Genomic DNA, 14,105 nt, shown 5'->3' with positions numbered 1-14,105 from the left:
AAATCTGTAACTAAGCGTCACACAACAACAACAGTAGCTTCATCACTACGGCCAAAAACAACTCCTGAATCGTCTACATCACCCTACACTGATGTCTCAACACCTGCTCCACCATGTGGTTTAAACCCATGTACAGGGGGTTGTTTTTGTACAAGAAAACGAAATCGTTTGATAAATACATATTAACTTTTTAAACAAGCTGCTTTTTATGATGTCTGAAGATTCGAGTCATAAGGGTCATGTCAGTTTATTATGTTCTGCACTTTTATTGAATTGGAAAGAAAAATGGAAAGAATTCAAAAATCGTGGTATTTTAATAGTATTTATCCAATATCCTAACGGAAAAAATACATATCGGACAAACGTAACAAAGTTTTTTGAGAGAGATAAAGGTGGAAGGGTAGGGGGGGGGGGGTGGTTCTTCTGAGAAATTATACTTAATAATACCGACTTGAAAACCATAATGTAAAGCTTCTTTATCGCCTATACAGAAAAAGGAATACATAAAACATAAATAAGGATTTTTGAAAATAAACAAAAAGAACGAAGTTTTCCACTGGTGTCGAATAATTTGTCTGATAAAAAATTTGTTCCGCATTTTTTTTTATCCCATAAGGCAAATACATAAGGTTACGTGTCAGGCAACATTCACAGTTTCCAGTGTGCATCCACAGTATCCAATACATACTGGTGTTTTATGAGTGCAAACTTTTGATGCTTTGCCCAGCATTTCGCAAGTGTGGTTCAGTTTGTGTGAAAACGATTCTGCACATACTGTGAACTATTCTAATTAAACTAGGCGTTAACCCGTTGGAAATTCTGAGGGTGATTGCTCGTCGTGCATATTTCGCGCATCGCTCCTTCGAGCACTTTCGCCCGTTTTTAAACATTAATCACTGAAATTTACTTGGACGGCAGTTATTATAAAACAATCACTCAGCAATTTTATTTTGTGGAAAAAGTTTTCGTGAAATTTGAATAAGAATAATTGATCAAAAGTTTTGTTGTACCCAACCGTATTTGTCTACTTTTTTTTAGCTAGAGGTAGCTAGCAGCTGCCCCAGATGTAGCTAGCTCAGTAAAAAACCTAGGCTATAACTGAAAACAAGCTTTAGAAGAATAGCAATAAATAAGGCTAGATAGGTATCTGACTTCAGGATGCTCCCCTAAAATCTTTGTTCGCGACAAAAAATTTAAAAATTATGGTGCTTAAGATTTACGTAAGTGGCTAAAAAAACGTGACAATGTGTTAGTTAACATGATAAATATGATACAAAGATACAAAGTATTTCGAAGCGAAAAAAGTAAAAAATAACAAAATGGCCTTCGTGAGCATAGCTCAATCGTTGCACGTTTTCTCCGTAGAAAAACCACGTAAATTAGCACGTAGCAAGGAAGTCGACAAAAATATATCATATTTGTTTTTTTTAGCTTTAAAATTTCTCGCGAGGTTTAGCATGACTTGTCTTTGCACGGCAGACAGACGACGTTTATTGTTATGAAAACTAGTCATCAACCCGTAAAAACACGTAGGTAAATCGAGGGTGGGGAGGGATACATACCATGTCTAATACGTTAAATGACTACGGTAAATTTTCTAGCTGGGTAAATTAACGATGTCATTCAAGAGAAACACAGCAAAGCTCAAATTTTTTGTTATGTAAACAAAGTGCGTTGGAACGAGAAGTAGTATAAGATAGGGGATCAACGCCTTAGGGTGCTGAAGAGCGTCGTATTTGCATGCCGAATTATACAATATAACCCATATTTAATTATAAACCCGTTTTTATTTCTTATATTTTTCTATTCTTTGTACAACCTTTAAAATATTTGAACAATTTATTTTATCCTTTCACCCGAACGAACTACTAAGTATGATTTCTTAACTTTTTTTCCAAAGTCCGCACTCCTATTTTATATCTTGATGTTGCTTTTCAGCAAAAGCCCTTCCAATTTATAAGTCTTTTTTTAAGTATTCAAAATTCTCAGCCTTGTTTCTTTTTATGTCATATCTTTTACTCACAGTTTGGACACGAAATATATGCTATATTTTTATTTCCTACAGAGAAGCAAATGCAAGTTTTATCTATTTTAATTCTACAGTGCAAAAAGCTTATCTTTTCTTCTGTTTACTTCAAAATTCTCTTCTTAGATAAAACATATTTTTATGAAACAAACATAAATATTCACGGTTCAATTAGGCATATGAGAAAAGTGGGACCCGATACCCTATGTGATACCCAAGACCTGATACCCTGATTATTTTTTTTTTATTAATTTTTTTTTGGCTATGTTTTCTATATAATCTATATAATAATACGCCAGTTCCGTGTATCTGTAACAGGCGAAGTTGCAGGGAGTTGTCTGGCAGAGCGCTTACCCTAATTGAGTTTTCGTAGCTCAAAGAGAGCATTAAATACTCCAGGACTCCCCATCAAAGCCATGACCCCTCCTTGAAATAATAGACAGGGTATATCCCTCGATATTTGTGAGGCTAGCCATGTAAAATATGCACATCTAAAGAAACAGCCGTGGTAAAATGTCATTGCTCTCATAAAAACCTTAGTCTAATGATGTAAACTTTATTACACAAAAGTCACGGGTAATTATTTTTTCTTATTTCCTTAAGCACGTGTCCATAGTCTACTGTTATATGAAAAACAAATTGGTTTTATTTTTTCCTGCTTCAATGGAATTAACAACAAAACGTTTTGACGAAAAGAACAATGAATTTTATGGTTAATTTCGCTCACTATTTCGCTATTTTATATTCGGTATTTTTTTTTTTTTTTTTTCAACCTAAGATATCACAGATGATATGTTGGTCTATTCGAAGCAAGACATACGTTCATCAAAGGAGTTGGCGATACATATAATGTGAAAAATGCTAAAAACAAAGAACAACCATTTACAGTTGGAATGAACAAGAAAAAAACATTTTAACATGTTGCTTTCGGTTTAAAAGTTTCGAAATATGCTCGCGTACCGTCTACATTGCATGCAAGTTTAATGTGGTCAAACCTTTTTTGAAGCAATACGAAAAGAGACCTAACATCAGAAACTCAGTAGGCTTCTCTAAAGAGTAAAACGAGGGCAAAAAGAAAACGAAAGCAACTCAGAGATGAAAAGGCCAGCTGACGTCAAAAAGGTTCCAATTGCAAACTTTATCAATCCATCAGCTCCTGCACAAACACCATCCACACTACCGTTATCGCAGCCTTGTATTGTTTCAGCCATTTCACTGACACATACTTCATGTTCAACGCAAGCAATATATCATCTGCGCCTTCAATACAAACATCTTCAATACTACTATCAACGCAACCTATTCCATCTTCAAAGGGGGGGCTTACACGTACAGTTTTCTTGTTAAAGAAATCTTTCGAAATATTTTATAACATTTCGAAATTTTTACCACTTGTCTTAAAAACCTTTCAAAAGGCGATTTTTTACCAACTGTGTCCCGTTCGCTCGTCCTTTAAATTTACGCGTCCCAACAAAGTGGATAAAAATATATCGCATTTGATATTCGTGCGCATTTTAATAATTCCGTTATTAAAGAGACTAGTCGTTAGCCCGTGGAAAAATCCACGGAGTCGCCCGTCCTATAAATTAACCCGTTGCAACAAAGTGGACAGAAATATATCGCATTTCGTATTGGTGCGCATTTTAAAAATTTCGTGTTTCCGTTACGGGACGTCGCTTTCGCAGACACACAGACAGACGACGGATATTATTAAAGAGATACATAACCGTGCATTGTTGCAGTGTATGATAATTAAAACGTAAAGCCAGCAACGTATACGCATATTACGTGCAACAAATATTTCCGTACAAGGAAGAAATGTACATATTAAAATGTGTTTTTATTTTCGTTCATATTAAAAGAAAATAATAATAATTATAGTCTCGGTTTTCGGGTATCACATAGGGTATTGAATCTCACTTTTCTCAAATGCCATTCAATTATTGCCTTTGCGACTTCAGAGAGATTTATAACAAGTTAGTTTTATGGGGTTCCCAGTTTTATCGAATTTATTCTTGAATCATCTTGCATAAGTAAAACAACATGGTGCATTAAATGCGCTGTTTATTATATGGTGTCAGAAGTAAACTAAAGCAAAATAAATCATAGCAGACAAATTGGAAGGAATGGAAACAAAGATGGATTATTTGTGCAAAGGTAAGTATTCAAAGGCAAGTGGCCTTAGCGGTAAAGATAAAGACTTTCAATGTGCCACCCTTTGCATTGTATTGGGATAGATAACTTGAGGATTTAAGACACGTTCATCACACCTTGGAGCCTCCAAGATCACACACAGAAATAGATAGATGTGCATATTTTGCATGGGCAGCCTCACAAATAACGAGGGAATGTTGTTATTATTATTACCGAGGGGTAATACTGGCTAATATTCCCAGGAGGGACCATGGCTCAGATGACGAGTCCTAGAGAATGTCCTCTCAGAGAACTAGACCTTGCCCTAATTCGAAACCTTTTGTTGCAAACTGGAATGTGTACAAGACGATGCTATAAAAAATTTTAACCGAATCAACGACACCAGCTGGTACCACCTTTACAGGGTAATAACCTACAAAAAACTTGCTTTTATTGTATTGACTCTACATGATAATGGTTGGCCTGCTTATGGACGGCAATTTTCATAATGTGGAAAACTTTGCACAAGTTTGCCAATTTCGGAAAAAATCAGTGAAATTTGAAACTATGCACAAAAAGTGTTTCTTATACAAAAGCATGTATGAATTACAATAAAGTGCTTCCAATAATAAATATTGAGATATATCATATAAACATAATCGTGCAATGTTGCAGTGTGTGATAATTTAAACGTAAATAAACAGGTTAATATATTTAAAAACAGTTTGTTCGCGTCAAAATAAAATTGCTTTGTAGTCTTTGATATATAATTAAAAGAGATTATATGTCTATGATGTAATTAACTAAGGTTCAAGTATAAAAAACATGACAAGCTTCTCAAGTAGGCCACTATCAGAAAAAATAATTTTTAAATTTGGTAGAAAGATTTAACTATTTGCTTTATAGCTAAGCCTTTAGGTCTAATTAATTAAATATATCTCTCGAAATATGTATAGATATACTAACCGTTGACACACTCCGTCCAAAACATTGTCTTTATTTGATTTCAGTGTAAATTGTTTTTTTTTTGCATAAATACGAGATGGGCGTTTATTAGAGAGGGACGTTAAATAGAAAGGGGCGTTTAATACGGATTTTGGTTTTAGGGCTCGCTTTTTTTGGAGAAAGGCGTTAAGTAGAGATTGGGCGGAAGATAGAGAGAATACGGTATGCGAAGTTTAGTATCATTATTCTTCTTCTTGACCTTCGTCTTATTCTGTTCTTACCGCACATAGTACTGATAAATGGCTGGACCTTCAAGAGTTATATCGTCACATAGACTATCTAGCCAGTGTACAGTAGCTACATAATATATATCAAGTATATTATATTTAAAGCGCTCATTGACACCGAAGCGGGTATGATGACCAAATCTTGAGCCAAAACGGAGTTGTCTTCTTCTAACGGATAAAATCCACCGCACGCGTAAGGTCTTTCATCAGTGACTCCAGTGAAATAATCCAAAACAGATGACGTTGTTGTTGCTATGTCAACAATTCTGTCGTGATGTGCGGGTTTACTGCATCGTATCCTTAGTTGCTTGAAATCAACCAGTTCCCTTAACATTGACAGACCATCGTGAGTAAGAACAAAATTCTTAAAGAATACGTCACCAATTTTTGTAGCATCTGAAATTTCATGAGCCTGTAGTGATGTGTCTAGATGAGTTATCTGTGTCCAGCCTCCTGCAAAAAATGAGAATGAGTAACTGTTTTTTTTTAACAACTAGAACTGTCAAAAGCTTAAAATCAAAATAAGGTTGGCCAATTAAACGACAATTTTTTTATAAACGATTTAAGAAAAATCAAGCAGAATAAAGAGGTTTTTACCAGCTGGTATCAACTCCACAGCACATGAAACGGTAGCGATACTGCAATCCGATTAAATAATCTGCTAATTATTTCATGATTTCGATAAAATTTATCCAAACTTATTAATTATTTTCTTATATTGAATCAATTAAATTAAATCCGCAAAATCAGCCGATGTCACAAATGACAGTTTTTTGGTGAAAATAAGTAAGATAAGAAATAGTAGTTGTAGATACCCTACCTCCATCTGTCACCATGTCACAATACACACTTATCATTTTTCCATTTAATTTAATCCAGTAGTAACCAGAATAAATTCGAAAATTTCCTAAGCAAATAGGGTTAAAGTTCAAGAGCATTTTTAAAATTTATTTGTACATACCGGTTTCAATCGCTGTGGAGATTAACCCTGCTCCTGTATGCGTAGATTGTGGCGTGGTTCTGAACCACATGGATATCGTAAAATATGTTGGAAAATTATCATGGTTAGTAAATGGACCTCTAAATGACAAATTAGAAATATGTTTGAACATCAAGGAGAGCTCTATTAACAAACGTTATGACACGTACTATTTTGATCATTCGTACAAGAGAGTTTGTGGTTGGGTTTTATGCGCTCATTGAATTGTCGACTGTAAGATACAATAAGTGATAAGATAAGAAGACTTTTCTTCCTGAACGCCTAAGTTGGCAGTAAAACGATTAAAAAATCACTACAAATAAATAGGTGAAGAATTAGTGAATCATTAGTGAAAAGTCGAAAAATGTGAATTTTAAAGCATTTGGTACAAAATATGCCTATTTGATATCTATTTCGTTCCGCGGAATATACGCACCAAATACAGAACTACATAAAAACGAGATTAGTTTTCAGAATATTTTTAGTTCGCAACGAAGTAGTACACGTATGATAACAACTAATTTTGCATATAATGGGAGTCAACCTTCATTGTATGCAAAATCAGTTTGTTATAATATATAATTATTCACTTTTGGTAATAATATTCTCGGTGTTTAATGAGCTAGGTATACTTGTTGGCTGGTTGGATGGATGACTAGTCGGCTGGTTCACTCCAAATAAACGGGAAATATCATGGAGTTTATCAAGATTTGTAATGTTGCTAAAATATGTCTTTTGTCATATCCCACTCATTGAACCTTATTTTCCAAACAACATCAGCAAAAGTACTGACAGTGGTTGTAAATATTTAAAACTCACATTTTACATTATTTTGATCTCAGAATTAGCATACTAATTTGACTTTCTTTTTTTGGTTGGCAAATTGAACTTTAAACCCTTTGTTGTTGGTATTAAATATTTAGGGACTCTTTCCTAGGGTTATTCTTATCACATTTTATCCTATGTCATAGTTCCTATATTATAAAAATATTTATTTAAAATCCCAGACTAGGCTAAGTACAAAATAATTTGTAAATTAAAGCAAAACATGCGGGACGATGTCCAACTCTGAAATATTGTATTAAGAGAGAAACAATCCTAGTATTTTTTGGCCAAATGAAGCTCCTAGTGATTTTGCTGAGGCTCACTTCGCAAAGCATGTTAGTTTTCTCCCATTTAATTCGAAAACTGCTCCTTAAGAAAAACAACCAAAGAGATTACTCGCACGGTTTTGACGTAATGCTTAGAAAGGGAAGATTCCTACTAAAACTTTATCTATAAAATGCTCGTCATGTCAAACTTTAAATATAATCAGAGAAAACTATGTGAAAATGTTTTCTGAGGTAAAAACGATATTGTTGGTTCCACATTTTAACAAATTAACACTATGGGAGAATTCACTAAAGATTATACTCTGTGAATAAACAAATTCAACAATTCTGTAAGACTTTCAAGATTTTATCACAAAAGGTAAAAAAACAAAGTAAAAATGAATCCGCCATTCGCCGAATTCGAATTCGAATTCGCCAAAAATTCAGAGGTTCTTATGAGGATAAAATTTTTACAAGACAAGTGATTCTTTTATTTTTTTCTCGTTTGTACTGGATAAGGACCTCGATAAAATAAAGGCTTACATTCAAATTTATGTCACCTATAAACTGTGACTATAAGGCTAGAGAGTGTGATCACAACAGTCATTAATCTATAATAATAATTTAAAAAAAATAGCACGCAAAACTTAAAAATAGTATGTTGATTACTCATATCCCCCCCCCCCCTCTGACCTCAAAAAAGTGAATGTTAATTACCTATAAGGTACTTCTGTTAGAGTCATCTTATCTTCAACATTGGTTTTGGGGGGAGAAAGACCTCAAAATGGAATTCTCAATATATTTTTGCTAGGGTTGTAGCTTAGCTGGCTGCTAGCTGTTTTGCCTGTAACTTTGCTGGCTGGCTAGCAAGCTAGTTTCACTTTTTTAACTGAACAGTGTAATATAAAGTGGCACTATGCGTTAGTTTAATTAAGTTTTAGTTTTAAGTTTCCTAAGAAAAAGTTACATGAAAAATGTGTACATATAATTTTGAAAATGTAGCTAGGTTAGGTTTAGCTAGCTAACATGTATCAAAAAATACGTCCTTTAAATTTTACAATGTTTTGTTACACTAACATTAAATTGGCGCATAACTAATCTCGTTTTTATGTTATGCCACATTTTTCATGCTTATTTTGCGGAAAAAACGGATATAGATATAGGTTGATCGTGTATTGGTTACAATCTTAATCGATGAGTTAGTCACCTCGTTGTTGTATTTATTTCCAGGTCGTTATAAGTCGTTATAAGTTAAAGTTGTGATCTTTTATGCTTGGAGATAAACAGTTGGAATTGAAAAAATTAAAAGCAAGGTGTAATTGCCTTTTGTCACCAATTATCTTAACGTGCTCGAACAAACAACGACATATATTTAGCTACGATCAACAATGAGAAACTTTTTTCTTCAGTCACTTTAATTCTTTCTTTCTATACTAAACTATAATTCATACCCAAGAGCCGTTTCCTCAAAATTTCCAAATACAACTCTTTCTCCATCACCTTTTTGTAAGACGTAACCTTTCCCAAACTGGTCCAATGCGATGTTGTTAGCTTCTAAATCTAATGCAACTGCCGTGTTTCCGTCCATATCCATTCCTCTGCCATATGGTGTCGTTTTATTAACGTGGTTTACAGTTTTAAAAGGTATATGAATGTTTGGACGAGGCACATATTCTCCATAATCTGAAATAAAAGTAAATTGTCTACAGTGTGTTTCACTCTAAAGTACTAATACCAGGCAATGCAATTTTACTCAGTTATGCACAAATTTTTGTAACATCAGATCATGTATTTAGTACATAATCTCTACCAGGGATAATTTTCACAGTGTGAGCATATTCTTCCACAACCAGCGCACAAATAATATTTCTTGTATTATTATCGGCATTTCTTAAAACGCCTAAATTCAGAAACTCGGGACTACAATTGCAGATGAAATTATTTTTGGTTCTATTTTATTAAGCCAAAATAAAGTTTCAAGTGATTATTTCAACATTAACCAAAGTTTTAAGACTCTGAACTGATATGGTTTTTTGTCGCAGGCTTATTTCAGAGTGAGGGTGTATTTATTCAAGTCATGTTATGTATTTGATATATGGCTAATCTAGAAGAAGAATATTATTTTTCATTTATATATGGTATTGTTTAGGGTTTAATTGCTCAGTCAGTAGGGCGTTTGTCTCACGACCTGATTGTGGGTTTGATACCGCTTTAGCCATGTTCTATTTGGGTAAAAATTCAGTAGCTGAAATGGGAGGTTTAAACACCAAAAAACTGCCTTTGCTTTCTTTCCTTGAAACAACTGACAGGATATTTCCCTCAAAATTAGGGAGGCTAATCACAAAAATATAAATTACTCACAAGTTTACACATATTTTTTTAAAAAAAATCTTTCTCTTGTCACTGAAACTTTTGTATATAGATTTTGTAGCTAGCTACATCTTCTATAACTCATGCTTCTATAACAACTCAAGGGGTATAACTACTCACAAACAATAGCTAAAAGATCTAATACCATATATAATTATCATAGCAGTTATAACATACAACTGGTAAACTAATACTTAACTTAGTCAGCATTAAGAGAAAGTGGCTATGAGTCTAAAAACAAAACTACGTAGCTAGCTAGCTAGCTAAACTGTTGCTATTAAGCACAAGAATTTTACAAAAACTTTTTTAAATATATTTAATGAGTGTAAAACTGCTGAAAGATCAATAATGTCATGGAAGTAGAAATAAATCTATTTCTACCTCCATGATAATACAAAAATTTTCCAAACGTCCTAAAGCCGGTTCTTCAATTATCTCGCCAAGGAACTTCCTTTTTTACTTATCGCTCGCCATTTCGTAATTGAGAATTGCCCAAAGTAAGGGTTACTTTTATCGGTCTGAATCAGGGCTATTACGGAGCCTTACCGTCAAAATATTATGGCTAAGGTAAATACATCAAAGCGAACAATGTTTTTAGAAAGATAAAAATAGAACTACATACTCGAATGAATTTCATGATTTGATGTGACGCAAAATATGAGATGATGAACATCAAAATGAATGCAGGGACCTTGATATATCATAATCCATCTGTTCTCATTTCCATACCATTCGTATATATTCTGATCTTCGTGTAACGAATAAATAATATCGTTAAATGCAACTTTAAACTCAACAGAGGATCCTGGATTTGTTGTTAGTATTTCCCATTTATTTACAGTAGGAGAAGGAGTGGTCTCGTGTCTCATGATGCATTTGCAATCTTTGCCAATGGCATACCAGTACTTGCCATATTCCTGAATTCTCGAAATCGCACCCGTGGCAACTTTAGTGGAAGCTTCTAACGAAAAAGAGTAATTGTATTAAATTAAATGATCAATGGTTGAGGTTCTTTTCCAATTTTGATCGGATAATTTATACGAAATATATGCTATATTTTAATACTTTTTTTTACATTACAAAAAACTTATATTTTTGCTAACTGCCTAATAATTCGTTGAGTATGTTACTGTGTTCTCATTAAACGGAACTTTGTCGCAAATTTGTTTCATCATTTTCTTCTCATATAAAACCTAAATTATTTTTATGAAAAACACATTATTGAGGGTTGAATTATTCGTCATTAAGAAGTTCGAATTCTCCACTGCTGAAAATATTAAATTTAATCCTTTTTTATATAGGTTAGAATAAAATGATAACATGTTGGAGGAGTTTTGCATCTAATTCGATTGTTAAATATTTACGAAATTTATACTGAATTTAAATGATATGTATGTATCTTGCAATAACGTAACAATAACGTTGCAATAACGTTGTTGCTGAACAAAGGACTTAGTGGACCGTAATTAAAATTGAGCAGGCATTAACAGAGTATATCAAATTACAATAATTTATTCTTGGTAGCTATGATAAAAATATATTGCACTTTTTTTCAAAAAATATCGTCATATTTTTTCGTTCTTTACTTCTCAACTTAAAAAACTCAAAACATATTTCCGATATTTTTCTCACCCCTGCGCGATAAATGCTTTTAAATAACTTTTTTAAATAATATAATAGTTTGTAATAAAGAGTATATTATTATCATTCGCATAAACTTGGGAAAAAGAAAAAGAATTTAAAGATAAGTTGAGCTTGGTCAACTTTAAATAAAGACTTAATTAAGCGTGTTGTTACTTATTTAGAAATTAAAGTCAATAAAAAATACAAAGTGTCTGGAAAGAAATTCCTTTCCCTTCCTTTTTCCCTTCTTTCTGCGCCCAAAAGAATTTTTCATTCCTTAATTTATTTTTCTCTTACTCTTCTCTTTGATTAAAATTAGTATTTAGAGGCAGAGCTTAAAATGTGCTAAAAGGTACAGAGGTGTTCTTTTTAAAAACAACTATGCGACTTCTGTGTGCTTTGACATTCTTAGTACGCTAAACATTTTTGAAAGGGCGACTTATTCATTTTAAACGCTGCTTACCTAACATAAAGTCTGTAAAAGCATTACCCCTGCATCCTCGTAACTTGATGTTTTTTTGCAAAATTCATAAAGTTCCTGGAAAAGTGCCGTTGACTCAATATTCTGTTGGTGGAGAAGAGGGAGAGGAGGAAGGAGTTTAAGGCAGTTGTGAATTCACTGCGTAACTAAGCGCGTAATTTGTGGCTTTTTTATCAAAATTCTTTTTCGTAAATTGTTGTCTTTACATAAGATAAGATATACTTACTATTGTCTTCTTTCAAATGAAGTTCAAACGTTGATAAATCGATGGTGAGGATGTGTTTTGCAGCACAATCGAAACTGTGAGCAAACACGTAATAGTTTGTCCAGCTTGAACCTGTCCAAATATAAATACTGTTGTCGCCACCTATTCCACAAATAAGTTTATTTCTGCGATACTTTATTTCACGTACCCAAGGTAATGTATAAATTGAAAAGGAATTATTGGTTGGTAATGCTCCTGGGGTGACTACAACTCGATTTTGTTGGTTAATACCATAAACTCGGTAGTAGTAAATGTTGATTGTGATGTAACTTATCCAACATGGAGAATGTTGTCTCATTTTACCATGCACTAAAATATTACAAAATTTGCTCAGGTTATTTCTGCAATAATATAGTTAAAAATTAAACAAATACGAGGTAACTAAAAAATCCTACATTTTCTGCAAATGCAAGGCGAACGATAAAATTCTGCTGACCAACAAGAACAGGGATAACATGAATCTTTTTCATTGCATAAATCTCTGACAATCTAAACAACGATAATTATCACTGTGAGATAGTGGTGCTCAATTGATGGGTAAATGAAATAAATCTTAGGGTAACAAGAGTAACTATTATGGGGACACCTGTTGATCGATTTTAGACGGAAATTATGCGTTCAAAGTCAACCGTGGGTATCATTATAAGTCGGTTTTTACTTTATTCATTACTCCTAATCTGAAACAGGAATGTATAACTTGAAATATCTTTACTATAAAAAAAGTTAAACAATAAATTGCAAGCTTCAAAGTTACGAAATAATTGGTTTATGTAGCTAACCGGTTATTTATGCATGTTTCTGTCCTGTGGTAATTATTAAGTAAAGAAAAGCTGCGAATTTTCAGTATCATATCTCAGTGATATAAAAAACAGGAGAGTCTTTTTTTTGCTTTTTCCCTTAAATATAATCCTTATTATCTTTAAAAACGAATTACTAATTGCACTCTAACCATGTACTTACAAGTAATACTTATATGACTAAAAACTATTACAGTGAAGGAAGCCTCTTTAGTGATAAGCGTGTTATTTATCATCAGCGCTAAAACAGGTAAGAACCAGTCTTTTTAAAAATGTTGTAAAACAACCACGATCTAAACCTCATATTTTATTTTAATTAATTAATTAAAAAATGTCTTGCGTTGTTTATACATTTGACATAAATACCTTATCTTAAAATTAAAAACAAGCGAAGGGAGATTTCAACTTCTTAATGATATAGCATTTGCGAACCTAGAAGATAACGCTTAACAACCAAACTAAAAAGTCGAATTAGCACGTATACGAGCTGGAATACCATGCTTTCTCGGGCTATTTTGAATTAATAAACATTCGTACCATTTATATTGTTGACAAATTGCTCTCGCTACTTTCGGACAATTTTGTCAGCATGGCAAATAAAACTGTTGTTTATGAATCTCAAATTGCCCTAGAAATCATTACTTAAAAATTGTATTTTATTATTTATCTATATTATAATGCCCGTATACGTCTGTCTGTCTGTCACGCAAAATGGTAGCTTAGCTGCTGAATAGCGAGAAGCACGCAATGCGGTATAAAAGGACGGGCGAACCCGTGGATTCTCCACGGGCTAACGACTAGTTACTTAAGAAATATAATAAAAATATTTATTCGAAAAAAATTTAATCCTTATGTGAGCAGTAACCACAAATTGCAACATTAAACACTCTAGAAACTCTTTAGAACATAATGTTCGTTAGATACATTTTACCCATAGATACAGCGATGTTCTTTATTTAACTTGTTAAGCCACTTTACAAGTATTGTTTTAAATCAAAAATATTCCAATTACGGATGCTATTATCTTTTTTTAAAGCTAATCATCAATAAGGAATTCTAAATTTTAATAGAATTAAAAGATTTCAATTGAGAATCTTTCTGAATCGTA

General features: G+C 33.0%; 2 protein-coding genes across 2 annotated transcripts; both read right to left on the bottom strand.

The window, feature by feature from the left end:
- Positions 1-4,787: 4,787 nt before the first annotated feature.
- LOC130612716 (uncharacterized) lies at positions 4,788-6,276 on the bottom strand. Its single transcript, XM_057434065.1, has 2 exons — positions 6,212-6,276; positions 4,788-5,844 (listed from the first exon to the last, which is right to left on the bottom strand). Exons 1-2 carry the CDS (start codon positions 6,246-6,248, stop codon positions 5,462-5,464), a joined length of 420 nt encoding a protein of 139 aa, XP_057290048.1. The 5' UTR covers positions 6,249-6,276; the 3' UTR covers positions 4,788-5,461.
- A 62-nt stretch (positions 6,277-6,338) lies between these two features.
- Positions 6,339-14,105, bottom strand: LOC130612970 (uncharacterized). Its single transcript, XM_057434299.1, has 5 exons — positions 12,596-14,105; positions 12,162-12,509; positions 10,454-10,792; positions 8,913-9,144; positions 6,339-6,471 (listed from the first exon to the last, which is right to left on the bottom strand). Exons 2-5 carry the CDS (start codon positions 12,496-12,498, stop codon positions 6,339-6,341), a joined length of 1,041 nt encoding a protein of 346 aa, XP_057290282.1. The 5' UTR covers positions 12,499-12,509; positions 12,596-14,105.

This window comes from Hydractinia symbiolongicarpus, chromosome 10 (assembly GCF_029227915.1).
Source record: "Hydractinia symbiolongicarpus strain clone_291-10 chromosome 10, HSymV2.1, whole genome shotgun sequence".
Taxonomy (NCBI): Eukaryota; Metazoa; Cnidaria; class Hydrozoa; order Anthoathecata; family Hydractiniidae; genus Hydractinia; species Hydractinia symbiolongicarpus.
This window is presented reverse-complemented; position numbering and strand designations above follow the sequence as displayed.

Coding starts and splice junctions, on each gene's coding strand:
- LOC130612970 (XM_057434299.1), bottom strand. CDS start 12,498: ATGAGACAACATTCTCCATGTTGGATAAGTTACATCACAATCAACATT. Junction 10,793..12,161: donor TCATTTGAAAGAAGACAATA/GTAAGTATATCT, acceptor CTTTTTCGTTAG/AAGCTTCCACTAAAGTTGCC. Junction 6,472..8,912: donor TTTGAGGAAACGGCTCTTGG/GTATGAATTATA, acceptor TTTGTCATTTAG/AGGTCCATTTACTAACCATG.
- LOC130612716 (XM_057434065.1), bottom strand. CDS start 6,248: ATGATAAGTGTGTATTGTGACATGGTGACAGATGGAG. Junction 5,845..6,211: donor TGACATGGTGACAGATGGAG/GTAGGGTATCTA, acceptor CATTTTTTGCAG/GAGGCTGGACACAGATAACT.